This window comes from Melanerpes formicivorus, unplaced genomic scaffold, assembly GCF_026170545.1.
Source record: "Melanerpes formicivorus ecotype bairdi unplaced genomic scaffold, bMelFor1.0.p_v2 SCAF_3, whole genome shotgun sequence".
Lineage (NCBI taxonomy): Eukaryota > Metazoa > Chordata > Aves > Piciformes > Picidae > Melanerpes > Melanerpes formicivorus.
In genome coordinates this window covers 7,238,655-7,256,718 of record NW_027142355.1, presented here as the reverse complement: position 1 = coordinate 7,256,718, position 18,064 = coordinate 7,238,655, and the positions used below count along the sequence as shown (strand labels likewise).

General features: G+C 40.1%; 1 protein-coding gene across 1 annotated transcript in view; it reads right to left on the bottom strand.

Annotated features, from left to right (window-relative positions):
• PLXNB2 (plexin B2) overlaps positions 1–18,064 on the bottom strand; it is a 62,064-nt gene that overhangs the window by 13,398 nt on the left and 30,602 nt on the right. Inside the window, exons 9-19 of the mRNA XM_068165730.1 lie at positions 17,484–17,711; positions 16,892–17,068; positions 16,288–16,427; positions 15,176–15,276; positions 12,697–12,926; positions 11,522–11,703; positions 10,710–10,776; positions 10,455–10,601; positions 7,149–7,305; positions 6,036–6,136; positions 5,083–5,167 (exon numbers count right to left, since the gene is read on the bottom strand). Of these exons, the coding sequence (XP_068021831.1) occupies positions 5,083–5,167; positions 6,036–6,136; positions 7,149–7,305; positions 10,455–10,601; positions 10,710–10,776; positions 11,522–11,703; positions 12,697–12,926; positions 15,176–15,276; positions 16,288–16,427; positions 16,892–17,068; positions 17,484–17,711 (1,615 nt within the window). The remainder of the gene's footprint in view (positions 1–5,082; positions 5,168–6,035; positions 6,137–7,148; positions 7,306–10,454; positions 10,602–10,709; positions 10,777–11,521; positions 11,704–12,696; positions 12,927–15,175; positions 15,277–16,287; positions 16,428–16,891; positions 17,069–17,483; positions 17,712–18,064) is intronic.

Here is an 18,064-nt window from a genome sequence, read left to right as displayed (position 1 = left end):
TATGGTTCAGTACAGAAATACTAGCATGAAATCATTGAAACCATTCTCCATCTTGATACAAATTAGTAATTGCATTTATTATCTCCAGAAGCAAGTGATGCAGCATTTAATTTGTCACAGTCTTCAGCTTCTAGTGTCTTCCTGTTAGAAGCAGTGAATCAAAAGCAGCATGGAAGTAATGCCACGTTTTAGAGCAACATTTCTGAACAAGGTTTTACATTTTCCTTCCATGCAAAGCCTAGTGCTTTGGCAGACAGTCAATGGCTTCAGCTGACACTTCTCAGTGCAAAAGGTGCAAGTTAATGAGAGACCGAATAAAAGAAAAACGACTTTGTCACAAGCCTCATTCATAAAGCCAGGATAGGATTGCCATTTATTCCAACCCTGTAAATCCCTGTGTCATATAAATGTGTATGTGTGGGAGGAGAAGCCTCTGATCCTGTCCTCTCCCTTTTCTACACATAGCATCTCACAAATCACTGTCACTGCAGGCTCTTGCTTTGCACTAGCTTTGTAACATTTTATAGTTTTCATGAGAACAAGCTGGTACCAGATAGCTTTGAGGACATTTCAGTGCTAAAATGCTAAAATGGCATGAAATGTTGTCTTCCCCAATTTTTACACTACTAAGGTGCAAGACAAGGTGTGGGGAAGAAACATGTGGAGGTTGTCTTCAACCCACAGTTTGGGATATGAATTTTCTCTGCAGATTTTTCTCTCGTGTACAGGAGCCCTTGTGTGAGAGTACCGCACCCAGAAGTCTGTTTTTCCTTTACAATTTAGCATGCCACATGTATAACTAAGGAGTTAATCCTGGAATGCAGACCATATATGTTCAAGGAGCTTCATCACACTGAATCACATGTGACGATACAATCATGGAGAAGGAGGAAAGTTAAAATAAAAATACAAGAAACAAAAAAGAGGAAACCACATAGTCTGGTCCTCTCCTGCCTGCCACAAGGATAGCAAGATGGGAAGGATGAAGACTGCAAGCCCAGAATGGGAGACTGAACACTGCTCTTCTATATAGTGGAGGCAGCTACCATCTCAGCAGTTACCTCAGCAATCAGCACAACCAGACTGAACAGGCACTAAGAATTGTCTCCTCCCTCGTCTGCACTTCACTGCCCTCTATATTAAACTGGATGGCTTTTTAAGTTAACTTGCTGGGTTGGGACCTGCTGTGACATAGTAGTCACCACCTGGTTAGCTATGGCAATTACCTGCAGTAAAGGTGTGAGAGAATAGCAGCAGAGGTGTAACCACAACCATTAGAAGCTCCTTCAAGGATGCTATCCCTGGAGACATTCAAGGTCAAATTTGATGGGGCTCTAAGCAACCTGATCTAGTTGGGGATGTCCCTGCTTACTGCAGGGGAGTTTGACTAGACCTCTAGAGGTCCCTTCCAATCCAGTGCATTCTATGATTCTATATTGAAAAAAAGTCTCAACAGAAAGCACCCAGTTTCCTGGCTGACACACAACATGAATGGAATTGAAGTCTGCATGTATGTCAGAACTATCAGCTGTGACCCATCTTCTTCCCACTGTAAGGGAAGATCAGGTTCAGAAACACCTGAGGAGACTGAACATACATACATCTATGGGACCTCATGATATGCACCCCAGAGTCCTGAAGGAATTGACTGATGTAATTGCAAAGCCATTCTTCATAATATCTGAAAAGTTCTGACAGTCAGGTGCACTCCCTGCAGACTGGAAGAAGAGAAAGATTATGCCTGTTTTTAAAAAGGGTACTAAGAGGGATCGCAGGAACTCTGGCTTGCCAGCCTCACCTCTGTGCCTGAGAAGATCATGGAACAGATACTCTTAGAAGCTATGCTAAGGCACATGGGGGGCAGGGAGGTGATTCGAGGCAGCCAGCATGGCTTTACTAAGGGCAATTCCTGCCTGACTAACCTAGTGGCTTTCTATGATGGTGTAACTACATCAGTGGACAGGGAAAGACCTCTGCAAAGCCTTTAACACAGGCCCTCACAACATCCTCCTCTCTAAATTGGAGATACATGGATTTGATGGGTGGATTTTTCAGTGGATAAGGAATTGGTTGGATGATTGCATACAAAGGGTAGTGGTCAACAGCTTGATAGCCAGATGGAACCCAGTGGCAAGTGGTGTCCTTCAGGGGTCCAGTGTTGTTCATTATCTTCATAAATATCACAGTATCACAGTATAGCCAAGGTTGGAAGAGACCTCGAGGATCATCGAGTCCAACCTGTCACCACAGACCCATGACTAGACCATGGCACCAAGTGCCACGTCCAATCTCTCCTCTTGAACACCTCCGGGGATGGTGACTCCACCACCTCCCTGGGCAGCACATTCCAATGACTAATGACTCTCTCAGTGAAGAACTTTCTCCTCACCTCGAGCCTAAACTTCCCCTGGCGCAGCTTGAGACTGTGTCCACTTGTTCCGGTGCTGGTTGCCTGGCAGAAGAGACTTCCTGGCTACAACCACCTTTCAGGTAGTTGTAGAGGGCAATGAGGTCACCCCTGAGCCTCCTCTTCTCCAGGCTAAACAACCCCAGCTCCCTCAGCCTCTCCTCATAGGGCTTGTGCTCAAGGCCTCTCACCAGCCTTGTTGCCCTTCTCTGGACATGTTCAAGTGCCTCAATGTCCTTCTTAAACTGAGGGGCCCAGAACTGGACACAGTACTCAAGGTGCAGCCTAACCAATGCAGAGTACAGGGGCACAATGACCTCCCTGCTCCTGCTGGCCACACTATTCCTAATACAGGCCAGGATGCCATTGGCCTTCTTGGCCACCTGGGCACACTGCTGGCTCATGTTTAGGTGGCTGTCGATCAGCACCCCCAGGTCCCTCTCTGTTTGGCAGCTCTCCAGCCACTCTGACCCCAGCCTGTAGCTCTGCCTGGGGTTGCCGTGGCCAAAGTGCAGCACCTGGCACTTGGACTTATTAAATGACATCCAGTGAGATGACATACAGTGAGATTGAGTGCACCCTCAACAAATTTGCAGTTACTAAGCTGAGTGGTGCAGCTGACAAGTCTGAAGCATAGGATGCCATCCAGAGGGACCTCGACAGGCTAGAGAAGTGGGATCAGGAGCACCTCAAGAAAAGTGCAAGGTCCTGCACCTAGGTCAAGGCAATCTTTGATATCCATAGAGGCTGGAGGATGATGAAATTGAGAGCAGCACTGCAAAAAGGAAGAAGAGAAGCTGGACATGAGCCAACAATATGCACTTGCAGCCCAGAAGACCAATTGCATCCTGGGCTACACCAAGAGAAACGTGGCCGGCACGCAAGAAAGGTGGTTCTGCCTTTCTGCTCTGCTCTGGTGAGACATCACAGCAGTACTGTGTCCAGCTCTGGGGTCCCCAACATAAGAAGCACATGGACCTGCTGAAGCAGGTCCAGAGCAGGGCCACAAAGATGATAATAGGGCTGGAGAACCTCTCCTGTGAAGATAGAGAGTTGGCGCTGTTCAGCCTGGAGAAGAAAAGGCTCTGGGGGGACATTATAGTAGCATTTCAATATCTGAAGGGGACCTATAGGAAGGCTGGGGAAAGATTATTTACAAGGATTTGTAGCAACAGGACAAGCAGCAATGGTTTTAAACTCGAGCAGGGTAGATTTAGTTTAGACATAAAGAGGAAATTCTTAACAATGAGGGTGGTGAAATACTGGAACAGGTTGCCCAGAAATGTGGTGGCAGCCCCATCCCTGGAGACATTCAAGGTCACACTTCATGTGGCCCTGAGCAACCTGATCTAGTTGGAGATGTCCCTGCTTGCTGCACAGGGATGACCTTGGAGAGTCCCTTCCAATACAATGCATTCTGTGGTTCTTGAAAAAGATACATTTCTAGCATATTATTTCCAATCTCTTTGACTGTGCAGCCCTTGAAACCTATTATATCAAAGATCAGTAAATTTGTTTGAAGGAATGAAACTATTAGGTGAAGCAATGACTTCTGCAATCAGTGCTAGACAGAAAATCATATCAAATAAGTTCACAGAAGGAAGAATGATCTCAAAATTATCATTCCATAAATCTACCTTCTACTTCATGCAAAATAACTGAATATATATGGATTAAAGACAACCAAGCAACCAAACAGAGAAACCAAACATCTGAATGTAAAAGAAATGTGTGACAAAGAACATAAATTGACATGTAAGTATTTCCAGGAAAATCTGTGTGCATGTTAGGCTGTAATAAATATTGTGTCTCAAGAGCTTTTGGGATAAAAGAAATTGGTCTAGACAGAATACTTGCATGTAGAAATTTTAAAGGACAAGCTGCAAACTAACAGGTTGTCTTTCTTGTTGAGAAGTCCAGCACACTGTAGCAGGAAGCATTGTAAGGAAATTCCTGGCACTACCTCACAGTACATTTCAAACCTCAAAAATAATGTGGAAAATACTGCATCTAAAGAGATAAAATTTATGGGAAGAGTGAAGCCAACCAACAAACCCTGGAAAGATCAAGCTAGCGTTGCTGGTGAAACAACATTCAAATAAGAGGGAGACACAAACTATGAATGCACAGAGATGATTTTGCAACATACATTTGCAGCATAATTGTAAGAAATACCATAAAAAAAAAAACCCTACAGCAGATCCCTCATGTCACAGAAAGGCAAGCTGGTCTCTGCTGTGGTTCATCTAGTACACTGCTTTCAATTCTCAGTCTAATTAGAAGTGGAAGAATTTTGGAGTGGAAAGTAAGTAAAGTAAGTAGGAAGCAGTAAAAGAGAGAGTGCTTTGGGAAGATGAAACACACCATTTGACTGTATAGATGTAGTGGGATTAAGAAACAAAATATGCAAGAAAATGTTTGCTTCCTGTTAAGATGGGGTATGAACTCACAGCCATTATAGTTAAAGCCCCATTATTTAAGGCTTCTGTAAAGAGGAAAAAGAAAACCATTGCCAGGGTACAGTGGGTAACACACAAGTCCTATTTAGTCTGATGGAGAATATCTGTCTCCACAGATATGCTCAATAAAGAAAATAAAGACAGTAACATCACTGCCTCTATGTAACTTTTGCATTCTAGTAATTTTGGGAGGTAGGGAAGCCACAAGATACTTACTTTCTCCTGGGACGTCTTGTTGATTATCCTCTGGCTGCTGGGAAATTCCCATTTTTGATAAGATGAGTGTGGCACCGTCTCGTACCTTTGAAAATACAAACACAGGAAAGTTACTCAAAAGAAGTATGTCCGATTGAGCCTCTTTCTTAAAACCTAAACTGTAGTTTCTGTATCTTTTGCAGGGAATCTAGACCTATGACCAATGATGCCTTTCAAAGGCTTCTTGGGCAACTTGCTCTACAATTCAGAACAAACTCCCTCCTTCTTCAATAAGAGACCCCAACCATACCTCCACTGAGATTACTGAAAATGCTGAAGCATCTCTAAGGGTTAAGTGGTTAAGTGTCCTTTGTACAAAAATGGGCTTTATTATTGAGAATCTGTCTGTTTTCTGGGGGAAACAAACTTCTGTCTTTTGCAGTCAGGATATCTGTTGTTAGAAAGCAATAAACAGCACACAAAGGGAAGATAAGTGGATTGCAAGCGCTTGGTAGAGTTTACAATGCAAAACCTAAAACAGACAGTACAAAATATCAACATCTGCTTTCCTGACAGACCTGTTGAACAAACCAGACCAATCCAAAATCTATTTAGCAGCAGGACAAGGACAAAGACAATACTCATGGGTAGGAAGTGGTAGAGAAAAGAAGAGACGAATAAGAAACCTAGCAAAAGGAGCTATTGAATGTTCAAAGGGAATTTGGGTTTGGACACTGCAATGATGAGGAAACTTAAGTGCTGGCATTTAGGCAATGTGTTTTCAGTAAGATGTTTAAGCAATATGTCTAGACCTAGCCTTTCATGCTCTCAAGCTTTCACTGCCCAGACCCAGAGCTAGCTTTTGTTATTTTTTTAATGTAACACAGGATTTTCTCTAAAAATAAATAAAGATTTTATTTTCTACTAGAGAGCAGTTAACAGATGTGAACAACTGCTCTGAAACACTTCCTTACATTATAATGCATTAGTGTGTTGATACGTTTCCATCTGCCATCTCTTTGGGATGTTAAATCCAAGTCTGAGAGGATCTGTGCAGTAGAACCTGGACGCCACTCTAAGGGATAATTGAAATAAGAAGAAACAGGTTTTAACCATGTGCAAAAATAACCATTCCAAGATTGTTTCAGTCCAGAGACCTATTGATGCATTGTAGAATATCAGAAGTAATTTGGCACAGACCACAATGTGTCATTTATCCCTTAATAGTTTGGTCTTTAATACAGAAGTTTGCGTAGACTATTTGTAATCATTTACCTGACTTCTGCTTGTTTTCCATAGAAAATTAAATCCCTTTTTACAGAATACTACAAATATATATAATAGTAACTGCTATCACTCCAAAATAGAGTATAGGGCTTTGTATGGAAAAGAAAAGGCATTTTTAGGGAATACACAAGGATTTCCTGAAGAGCAGGAATTTACTTTCAGCTTAAGGTAGTAATTAAGATATTGCAAAACTATTAATTAGAGCTTTTATTATGAGATGATTAGGCCTTTTAGGTTGCATCCTTTTTTTTTTGTTTCTTCCTAAGAAGAGAACAGCAATTTGAAAGCCTTCAAGGAGGATGATTTTCAGAAGCTGGGTGGCTCATCATTTCTTAAAAGTGCAGCTCCTGTAAGTTATAATCCTTCTGAATAATCATCACAAAGGCAAGTAAAAATCGGTACCAGTTTCTGAAATTGCATCGTTTCTTCTCCATCAGTTAATTGTCCCTGCTGTCATTATCACATTAATTAGTACCTGCAATACTGACTTTGTCAGACATGAATACATTTGTGCAAACAGTCATTAACAGGCTCTTTGCACACTAATGACAGTACACCAAAACTCGAAGAGTCAGGAAAAAGAACTGTAAGAAAGCATTAATTTTTAATGCCTCTTAAGATTCCTGCAAAATGATACATTTTTGCATCCTGCTGAAAACTAATTTAAATGTCTGTCTTGATTTAATTTTACTAACAAAATAAATAAATAAATAGCTTTTATAGACATTTTTTGGGAAACCATAAAAATCACACAACATGTTTTCACATGCTCAATATAGTAAGCCCAAATAGCTACCTACCAAGAACTACACTGTCAGCTTTTGGCCACTGAGAACAAGGCAGGTTTCGATAGACTTGGTCTATTATCTTTTCCTTTACTTGTGATATAGTATCACAGTTCAGCACTTTCACAGGTATGGAATCGGTTCCTCCGTCTTGTACATACACATTTACTGTCTGTGAAAAAAAGAATGTGCATGGTTATTAAGACAAATCAGCTCTGAATTACTTCTGAATCTGCTTTTCTGTGTAATTTAAATGTGAACGGTATCTAAAACTCACTGTGCAATGATTGTATTTGCAATAGTAGTACAGGCTATCTGAAGGACCTTTCTCTGTTATGCAGCCAACCAGCTATTATAAATTCCAGCTAGTTCCTCCTACTATGATAAAACAGAAAATATGCAGAAGAGATATACTCATGTCTAACATGCTACTATTATTGAACCTTGGGAATTTATCAAAGATTTACAAGAGTCAAGCATCTGGACCACTGACTAGTTACATGCTTCTCAAATAACCTGATAAGCTGTAACATAATGAAACACAAGTAGTGCCCAAGTAGTGCCTAAACTTAGTGAGCTCCCAATAATAATTTGAGCTGCATTTTGCTGAAGACCTGTTATATTGTGTGCTTTTGCCTTCATGGTTGTGGTATCACTTCTTAACTTGAGCAGACCAGGTCTGTACTCACAGAAATTTTAACATGATTCATCTGATGAGCGGTGACTTGTTTAGCTCCTAAAACTTTACCTTTTGTGACCAGCTGTTCATTAGCTATATATAAACACATACATGCACATACATACACACACACACACACACACACACACACACGTATGTATCTATAAATGCCATTTATATCATCTTTGGTGTCTGAAGACTTCATTTACTGCTTACTGTTGTCACAATAATGCTAATAGATCCAGGAAACATACCTAAGTAGTTTATGTTAGGTCTAAAATATTACTGTTTTCTAATAGTATTGGCATGGATTTTGTTAAAGAGAATTAAGTGAGAGCCTATAATTTCCTAAATCCAGGTTTTCTTAAAAGTAGCTTTGCTATATAAGTTCAGTTTTAATGCAGACAAAAGTAAAAGAGAAAACAATGGCCAAGAAACATCCCCAGAAGGAAAGACACCACCAAAACCAAACAGGTACTATGAAAAGCCTCTTTCTTTCACTGAATCAGTACAACAGCTCAGAGCCCTTGTGGATGTTTTTGCCAGCCAGGTAGCTCTGGAAGCCAGGCACATCTGAAGCATTACGTCTCTCAGATACATAAGGTCTTGCCAACATAATGCCTGAATTTATCGTGTCAATCCTCAGAAATAAACTTGCATGGTTGGTATTTTTAAAGTGAAGAAAAGCTACACCATACGGCAGTCAAATTAAACATGATTGCACTGTCCCTTGACAGAACTCTCAAGCTAATCATGAGATTTCACCTTCCTTTTCCTATTAGCTTTATGGTAATTAGACATGATTTTGCTGCTGGTTCAGTATGCAGCATGTCAGTGTAACCAGTGATGCAAAACAGATTCATCTTTTACACAGAACAATTGGCGAGCAGACAACAGCTCTATACCATATTTTCCCACCATGTCTCACTGTTAGGTAGAAGTGAACTAATTATCTTGTGCTTTAACCTACCTTGGTGTACAAATGCTCCCTAACTATTCAGTTACTATAACAATGTCACCATCATGCCAAAGATCCAAAATAACTTACAGCAATGGCAACCTTCTACGTAATCTTTCATCAAACATTATATATACATCTCCTCCTCCACGCACACACAAACACAAAATCTTTGATGGGAAATCTGTAAATCTGGACCAAATACTGCTACTGTACAATATTATAATGTTTAATATCTAGCTAGTATGCTTGTTGTGCCTACATCTGATTGCATACACAAATTTTCTGCTTTCACACTGATTCATTTAGCTTAATTGCAGGCATTTGCTTCTTTGTGAAAAGAAACTGACTGAATAAAGAATTATTGCCATCAAGTCTTATATGATGTACAGGGCAATTTTGTTCTCCATACACAAGAGAAAATATAACCAGCATTGCCAGTCATTGTGGTTTCCATGGGTGGCACTTTCATCTAAGATAGGAAGATGACAACTCTAATCTCCAAAATATCAATTGCACTTAAAATATTTCTTCTTGCATAACACACCCTTTTCCTCCAGGCAGTGTAAGTTACAGTCTAGTGATTCTGTGAGTGACAGTCCTACAGCAATCTCCCTCCCATCAGCATCCCTTCAGAATACACAAAATAGTGATTTTTATTTTTATTTTACCAGGACTTAATAAAGCTTTTTTATTAGTTTCTCTTTCCACACTGCAGATATGTCATTGTGTCTTTCACAGTTGGAGACAACCGCAAATGGCTCCTAACATGTCAATAAAAGGGAAATCAGAGAAGGGAAAAAAAATATCCCATGTTGATCTTTGAAGACTGCTCTGTGCATCTTTGACATTCATTACACTGTATCATGAAGAAAAGCAGCAAGACTGTCAGAAAGAGTAAAACTGGAATCTATTCTCCCTAAACAGCTGAAGAGTGGACTGCTTCAGTTTTGTTTTTTTTTAAACCCAGTGAAAAAGTGGTGGAAATCTGTGGCACTGGTGATCAGATTCATGGGATGGTGCAACTCAGATGGGCAATTCATGAAGAGTCTAATACTGGTCTCCACTGCTGCCCATAGAGGCAGCTTTCCCTTATCACTGTTGGAGAGCATTTCCTTAGATGGAAACAAATCCCTTTCAATGCCAGGTGGGGCTGCCTGTGTTCAGGAGAGTTTGGTTCATATAAGAACAAGAGCAGAAATAGGTTTATAAAGTGTTTTGGATATTAGAGCCAACTCACATGAACTCATTCTGTTATACTAATAAAATGATGTTCAAAATGTTATTTGATATGCTGATGAGCAGCAGTCACAGGGGAGAAATACATCCTAAAGTTCAAGCACAACATTAGTGCAAGAATTCTGCAAAAATAAATTGCCAGTTAATTTAGATGGGAAAAAGGAAGGAGCTAAACAACCTAACCACTGTCAAACAGACTTTAAATTATTAACCTGATTTACTGAAGTGTATTCCACAGTGTCAGGGCTTGGATTTACCACTTAGAAGATACTTCCTTATTCTATTTTCCAGCTTGGACATTTGCTTTGGTCAAACTATTGACAGTCCTGCCCATGACCAGAATTCCTATGCAAATCACAGCAGTCTGTGTACAGACATAACACTACAGAACTTAATTTTAAAGGAAAAAAATGAATTCACAACATATTAAACATGCTTTGCTTACCAGTTGTGTATACTCTACATCATCTCCCAGCAAGCCTGTATCATTCAATGTATATTTGGCTTTCTTCAGCACAGCATCCACTGGGCCTTTTTCTACCTGGTGTTTGATAGCCTTGAACAATTTATAAAGTGGTTCCCCAGCATTGTCCTGTTTAAAGGAAAGGAAATAAAGTAAACCCAAAAAGATATACTCTATGCGGCATGTTTAAGTGTTTTTGATCAGAAAGGCCCACAGGCAACACAGTTCAACTCTTACCTTGAGGTACTGGTATAAACAAATAGACATCCAGTTAGACAACATTCTTTCAACAACTGTTTCAGATCTGAAAAAAAAAAAAAAAACACAACCCTGAGTATGGTATGACACACCATATGGCAAAATCTGAAAGAAAAACATTGCTTTCTTGAAATATAATATTCTTACATGCTTAACTGCATGCACTCTCCTAATGCAATGATTTCCCTATAGAGCCTTGAGAGCATGTACTTGCTTTAGGATAAGTGCTTTGTATTGCTCATCATTCCCGGGTACCTTCAGCTCATTACTGAAAAGCACACATTCTTTATGCAAAATCTTAAATTGGGTCTATGCTGCAAAAGCTAAAAAATTAACCCAGTTGTGCAGTTACTGGGAAATAATCTACAGACTACAAAGCTACAACATACACAGAGCAAGGTCTTTTGTAATTTATGTGGGATGACAACAGGGTTAAAACCCCTAGAGCAAGCCTAGGTGAGCGCATCACGCAAGCTGATTATATGTGCTCCATTACAAAGATGATGTGTGGTATAAATGCTAGATCACTTGGAATACAGTTAGATTAAAAAGCAAATGAAATGTTCAGTATTATATTTTGAAGTAAGGTAGGTCTTTCAGTAATCTTGATGCAGATTCTACATTGCCTTGTTTGAATAAAGAAATCTGTTGCCATCAGTTCTGCCTTTCACAGCTATTCCTGGTAAGCTTGTCTTCTCAACAAAGTTGGGCCAGGCTATTTCTGACTTTCACAGATAGTTGGCATTTTAATACAGTCACATTGCAAAAGAAAATATGACAATCATTCAAACCTTCTTAGCATCAGCTTTGGATTTTTGGCCACAACATACTGCTCCATCAGTTCTAAGAACAGCGTCCTCATGATGTCAGTATAGTATTCTAGTTTTCCATGTAAAGCAACTGTCAGCAGAGATGCGAAATACACTTTAGCTCGAGCAGAGAACTCCCTTTGGTTTTCCAGCGTGTGAATAAACTGAAAAAAACACCACCAGAAAACACAGATACAATCAAGTCAGATGACAGGTTTCTGAATAACCTCAACACATCTGCACTAAAAATACGAGGAATAGTACTTTAATATTAATCTCCTAAGCACAGAATGGAAAAGTTTGCAGAAATTTCGAAAAACATGCTTATAAAATAAATGTGTCCTAGAATCTGATTTTAGATACACACAGAGAATACCAGACTAAAGAAAGGAATGCTTATATATACTTTAACTAAAGCCTTATGCAAAAAGGATACTTTAATTAAATGAAAAAAGGTGTTCTGTGACAATTTTTTAAAGGAGAAAATTAAATCCTCTCTCCCTAAATTTCCCATTCACATCCAATTACAAAGACACTAATCTAAATACACCTGGGAATGCGCTCTCAGCTGCCACAAACTGTAATGCTACCATTAACTAGCACAGCACTGGGGCCTCATTTACAAAAAGGAGGAAAAGTTAGAAGCCTACATCTATATTTAGGTGCCTGACAATCAGTCTCAGTTTTTGAGAGGGAGCAATTAGATGTCTCTTTAGAGCTCCTGTGAGCGCTCCTCAGTCTTGATGAATAGGCCACTTGAGAAGCCTCTGCCTCTCTGGGCCAGAGATCCAGCCAATGGCTGCCCGCAGATGACTCCTGTGATGTACCACGATGGAATCTAATGACATTTCTTAAAAGGCTAAACCAAACAAACTTGTAATAACAGTTTTTAAGACAGATTGGGTAATACCTGGTTTCCTACAGCCATTGCAATGTTGACTACATACTATGTGATCTGGCACAGAAGTACAGTCTTGCCTCTCCCCCCCAACAGGAATACGTGATGCCATGCATCTGCAGCAATTGTTCTGGAACCAGAACTCTATGAAACCCACTTATTCTAAATAATTTTAATTCAACTGGGCTTGCAAAGCTACTGTATTGAACACACAGGTATGCTCTGCTGAGAGACACGATGAATCTACCTCAGGACTCACATTAATGAGAAAGGATTTGCTGTTGAGGAGGTTGGAGAACTGGTTCAAAGCCTGCTCCACAGTCTGACGCCTGGCCTCAGGAATATCCAGTTTCCCTGTAATCATCACATCTTTCTCTCCGTCTTTGGAGGGCAAGAAGAAGACTCTGTCTGTGTAGGTTTTGTAGTCCAGTACTGGAATTCCAGCTTCGTTGATATCATTTGTCTGATCCTCCATTTCTATCATTAGATCTGGAATGCACAATACATTTTAAAGGTTCATTTTTAAAAAGCCTGCAGCTTTTCTAGGCAACACAATCTCTTTGCATGCCTTGAAAATGGAGAAAGGGCAACTCAACACCAGAAATTCTATTTCATCTCACATTTTTTCTAGCTATTTCTACGAGTTATTCTGTTAACTATGAGCACAGCTAATCCTATGGAGACATGAGGATAACTGCCTTTAGCACGGATGGTTTCCTTGTCATGCCTATCTGAAAAAGGGCCTTCATGGAGGCCTGGGTGACTTCATATATATGAATCTAGGATTCTAGCACAGAGTCAAAGAAAGACACTACAATATCATTTTCTTATTTTGGTTGTTGGCTTGTTTTGTGGTTTGTGTTTTTTTATTTTCAATGCACATTCTATTCCCTGTAAGTCTAGGTTGTAATAAAAATCCTTGTAAAAACACATAGCAATCAAAGAAAGAAAGGTTTAAAGTGTGAAGCACACTGATTTAATTGGAAGCAAGGGGATGCAGGTAGCAACAAGGTTAAATGCTTCAGCGAAACTGATGGAAATATTTCTGTGGGACTCATAAGCTCTGAAGTTCTTAAAAGGGACAACAATTAGGGAACCGTCCTTTGGAGCAGCTGTTCCAGCTTAAGGCTTTAAAATTACCTAACTGTCGAATTTACTAGAATGTGATGTTAATGAATATAGTGACCTAGTGTCTCAGAAATTTTATTGCTCTAATTCATTCATTTACCTCTTTGTTTTACAGCATTCAGCAAAGCTGAGGGGGAAGGCATCTTGTGCTTTTCAGCTTTGTGGCGGTATTTGTACCTCCTTCCTGCTGTCCCTTTCTTTGGCTAACTTTGATTCCAGGTATTTCAGACTGTCTGCACTGTGTGCTATTCACAGTATGGATCCACAACATGTTTTGACTTCAGTGTTTCATCTTACTATTAGCTAAACTGTATGCAGTTTAGGCACTGGGTTACTCCCTGAATGCACATTTTGCTTTCCCAGTGCTTGTGCTTGGTGGAGCAGAGAGGAAACCTTCAACCCAACACACAGTCCATAGCCTGCTATCAGGGGTGTCAGCAAGAGGAAAGCACCTTATCCTTTCAGAAATAAGCATGAAATTCCATGGGAGAGGTGGAGAGAGGGAGGGCTGTTGAATTTGATCTATCCTCATACAGCTCAAAATGCAGTTTGAAATGAAGCCCAATTGGGAAAAGTTCTTGATTCAAATATTTGCTTTTCATTTGTGTCCAGAACTTGGAAGAAGTTGGTTTTCCAGAGAAAGCAAGCTGGTACGAACAGAGAACACCTTGCCCCAGAAATGCCAGTAAAACAATACTGCAAAAGGCTTCCAGCATGGCCAAAATCTTTGAGATACCCTAAGCTTCTTAAATTAATTTCAAATTCTAGTATGAAATTACTGTTTAATTCAATCCTGCCTTTTAGCCGCTGTTAACATGAAATAAACTATTTCCCTTTAGAAATAAAGCGGGGGTGGGGGGTGGTGTTTGAGGGCGGGTAGTAGAGATTATTTAAACATGATCCAAGAGCAGGGATAATTCAGATAATGAGGTCACATTTCATGGTAATCCTTTAGGCCAATATTTGTAATGTTCGCACTCAGATGTCTAATATAAGTGTTGCAGTGAGTAGTTCAACACATAGAAGTGCTGAGCATTCACACCTCCCGTTGCCTTCCCTGGGATGACGCTGCTGCATTTACACATGACAATTACCTAGCTCCTCAAATCAAGCTTCAAGTTTTCCCATGATAAACAGGGCAAAATGCTATTTCTTTCCTGTGAAACTGCTATGCCTTTATATGCTGATTGTTGCAGAAAAATTTTGCAGCACTGAAAAAAGTTTTTAATGTGCATACTTGGCACACACAGCTACTGTACTAAATACTAAGTACATAGTTAGTCACTACCAAACAATCTTACCACTGTATCAGTGGCCACATTAATGGCTATAAGTAGGCCCAATTTCAACTAGCTTCTATTTCCCAGTTGCTAACTCTGTACTTCCTTTAAATTCCCCATTTCCTTTAATAACCTCAGCCCCCTTTTTATTTACAGCTTTCCTATATAATAGCAAAATACCTGCTGTATGTCAATCTCAGTAATCTAGACTGCTAAAATCTACTAACAATTTGTTCCCAGATGACAATTTCAGCAAGCTAGCACCACTGCTCCAGCCCATTGCCTTTGATTGCTCAAGAAGACCCACAGGAGAGCAAATTCCTGTCATACCTGTGAATTCCTTCTTGCACCGGTCTCTGACACTCTCCTCCAGGCCTTCAAGTTGTGATTTAATTTTTTCATACTCTCGTTCTGCTTGCTGGCTCTTGCGTCTTTATGGAATTGAGGTAAGAGTTTAAAAAAGTTACAAACTGCAAAAGTAAATAATTTGCAACATCTCCAAGTGGGAAGCCTGGAGATGATTTTCCTGGGTTTGACTTCTTTTTAAACACAGGCAGCAGAAAGTGAATGGAAGAGAACAGCAACAGTAGGCCAGGTCTTCATTCTATATAAATCAACCTGGTACCATCAGGGGCCTGATGCTTCAAAGCACATTTGGGCCAGCAATTTAAAATCCAAGAAGCAGTAGCTACAAATGCTTTCAATCACATAGTTAGTACAGAAACTCAATTTTTAAGTACCCAAAAACCATGCCTGCAACATGTCCTGCCCTGGCTCTCAGCCACCCAGAAGTGTGTCTGGGACTGAACTGAGGGGGTTGCAGGAGGTCCATAAGAACATCAGTGCTGTACAGCACATACTTCAGTATTGTTTTGGCTATATTGATAAGCACCAAAAGAGTGAAATCCACCGTCTTCTGAGAGACATTAACAGGCCCTTCATTACTAACCTTATATTGGGTGGAGTAGGTCTGAAGTGAAATACAGACATTCTTCTGGCCCTTTGTGAAGCATCAATTTCATCATTAATAACGAAATTTGCGTGGGTAACATCTCAGCTGACAAGGCCAAAATGACCTCTTAGCCAAATCCATCCAGCTCAGACTTACAGTACTGACTGAAGCAGCATAAATGCTGATGGATACATATACACAATAAGTTATCCCCTTCACAAGAGGCACTCTACTGCCTTTTCAAGAATGTTATGTGTGCAACTCTGTCTGCAATTTTGCACTTGGTAAGACAGGGACCAATTGTGGTACTTATGTATTAAGGATAGACTGGGCTGACTGACACGAAGGAATTTGGTGTGTGTGAGAGGAATAAACTGGTGATCATACATATTTCTAGCTGTAATTGTAATTCTATAGACTGAGCTGGAAACAATGAGGAAGGACCCTGAAAGCTTTAGGACAGCAAAACCACCTAATTAAAGGAACTTACCTGTAACAAATGATAGAAATGATGATGATTGCGAGCATAGGAATAAGTACCAGTGGCAAAATAAGATTCAGTGGGATGTCACTCACACGTGTATCATATTCCACCCTTCCAAGGATCCATTCCCGGAGTCCAAATTTCACCTAATTAGATAAGCACAGACATTTGTTTCAAAAAGTGCAAACAGACAATAGTTCACTTCTCAGTTGTACTCTAATTTCTTAGTAATTCTCACTAAGTGAATTTCTACCTCAAACTGCCAAACAAAGGAAACATTTCTGAATATTTAATGCAGAATTTAGGTCACTAACATTTTATTCCATTATGTAATTTTATTTAGCTAAGCAGAGGAAGAAAATTCCCCAGCCTGTCTAGCTACAATTTTACATTCCTACGTAATGAAGGAAGAAGACATCTAGCATCTTGGCACCACTCTTTACAAGTGACGTCTTCTAGACAGCAAGCAGAAAGTGGAGGAAGAAAGCACTACAAGGAGTTTCCTTCACAGTAGTGGAACAACTTTGGAGAACAAGTTACTTCAGTTAAGAAGCACTGTATCGGTGTCACTCACATGTGATACTAAAATTCTATTGAAAAGGCAACCTACAATGAATTCAGGAAGATTGTTGATGGTGTCTCTCTTCTGCCGTTTCTTTGGTTGAGGCTGTACTTCCGGTGGCTCACAGTATAAGTCTGTTTCAGTTAGTGTTTTTATGTTGCAAGGCTCATCACCCACAAAAGCCTGGGCCTCGTCTATTGTCATGGCTTTATTCAGGTTACTACCCTAGACAGAAAATACAAGGCTAAGTCATCATCGCAAAGTCTTGGGAGACAAGAAATCCTGAGTTGCAGCTTTTCATTTGGGTAATTTTATGCAGGAGATGTGATTTGCACTGTAAAGTACAGAAAAGCAGAGTGGTTGGGAATGATGCAGTTCTTCTCCTTTGCTTCCTGGTGTAGGAAGAAAGAGATGATCCCTTCAGTCTTTGGGATCTCTATGGTAGAGGGCCAGGCTCAGCAATTCAAAAGATGCACCTATCTCTGAGAAGGAGAAGGCGGAGGAAAGGGCAGCTGACAAAGTTCATCATCTAGTAAAGGACTCTGACAAGCAATTTGGGTCTCATAGCAAACAGCTGTTAAGGGTTTGAGAAAGGAAGGAAAATTTCCATACATACTTCAAGAACAAAATGAGCAACTACCTTTGCATTAATAAGTTTGTTGACTTGTTTTTTGATTCCATCTGTGAAGTTTTCAAAGGTTGGGTCAGCAACATAGGCAAAGGAGTGGCTCTCATTTTTTACGACCAAATTATAATGATCCATTAGAATAATAGTGGTGATGTTATAGTTTTCTGGGTCTTCCAGTATTGGCGGGGAAGAAAAAACAACCGTTGTTTCATTGAGTCTTTCAACCAGCTTTCCATCAAACTGTAAGATATAAGACACATGCACATTTTAGAGTTTGATGGTAACATGTATTATTGATGCACATTTACCTTAGTCTATTTGCAGAAAAAGCGCAGCAAGCAGAAGCAAGTGAGATAAAATCCCAAGCCAGGAGCCTTTTCCCAAACCCTCCCTGTCCTGCTGGCATCTCAGTGGAAGAGAGACAACACTCAAAAACCCCAGACCCCAAAAGCAGCAACCAGAACAGGAAACCTCTCATGTTACAATCTGAACTTCAAGCCCCATAATACTTTCCTCCAGCCAGCATTTTCATTCTGAAGCTGGCATGAGGAAGGATGGTTTTGAATAACAGCAGCAAATATTCAACTTAACCC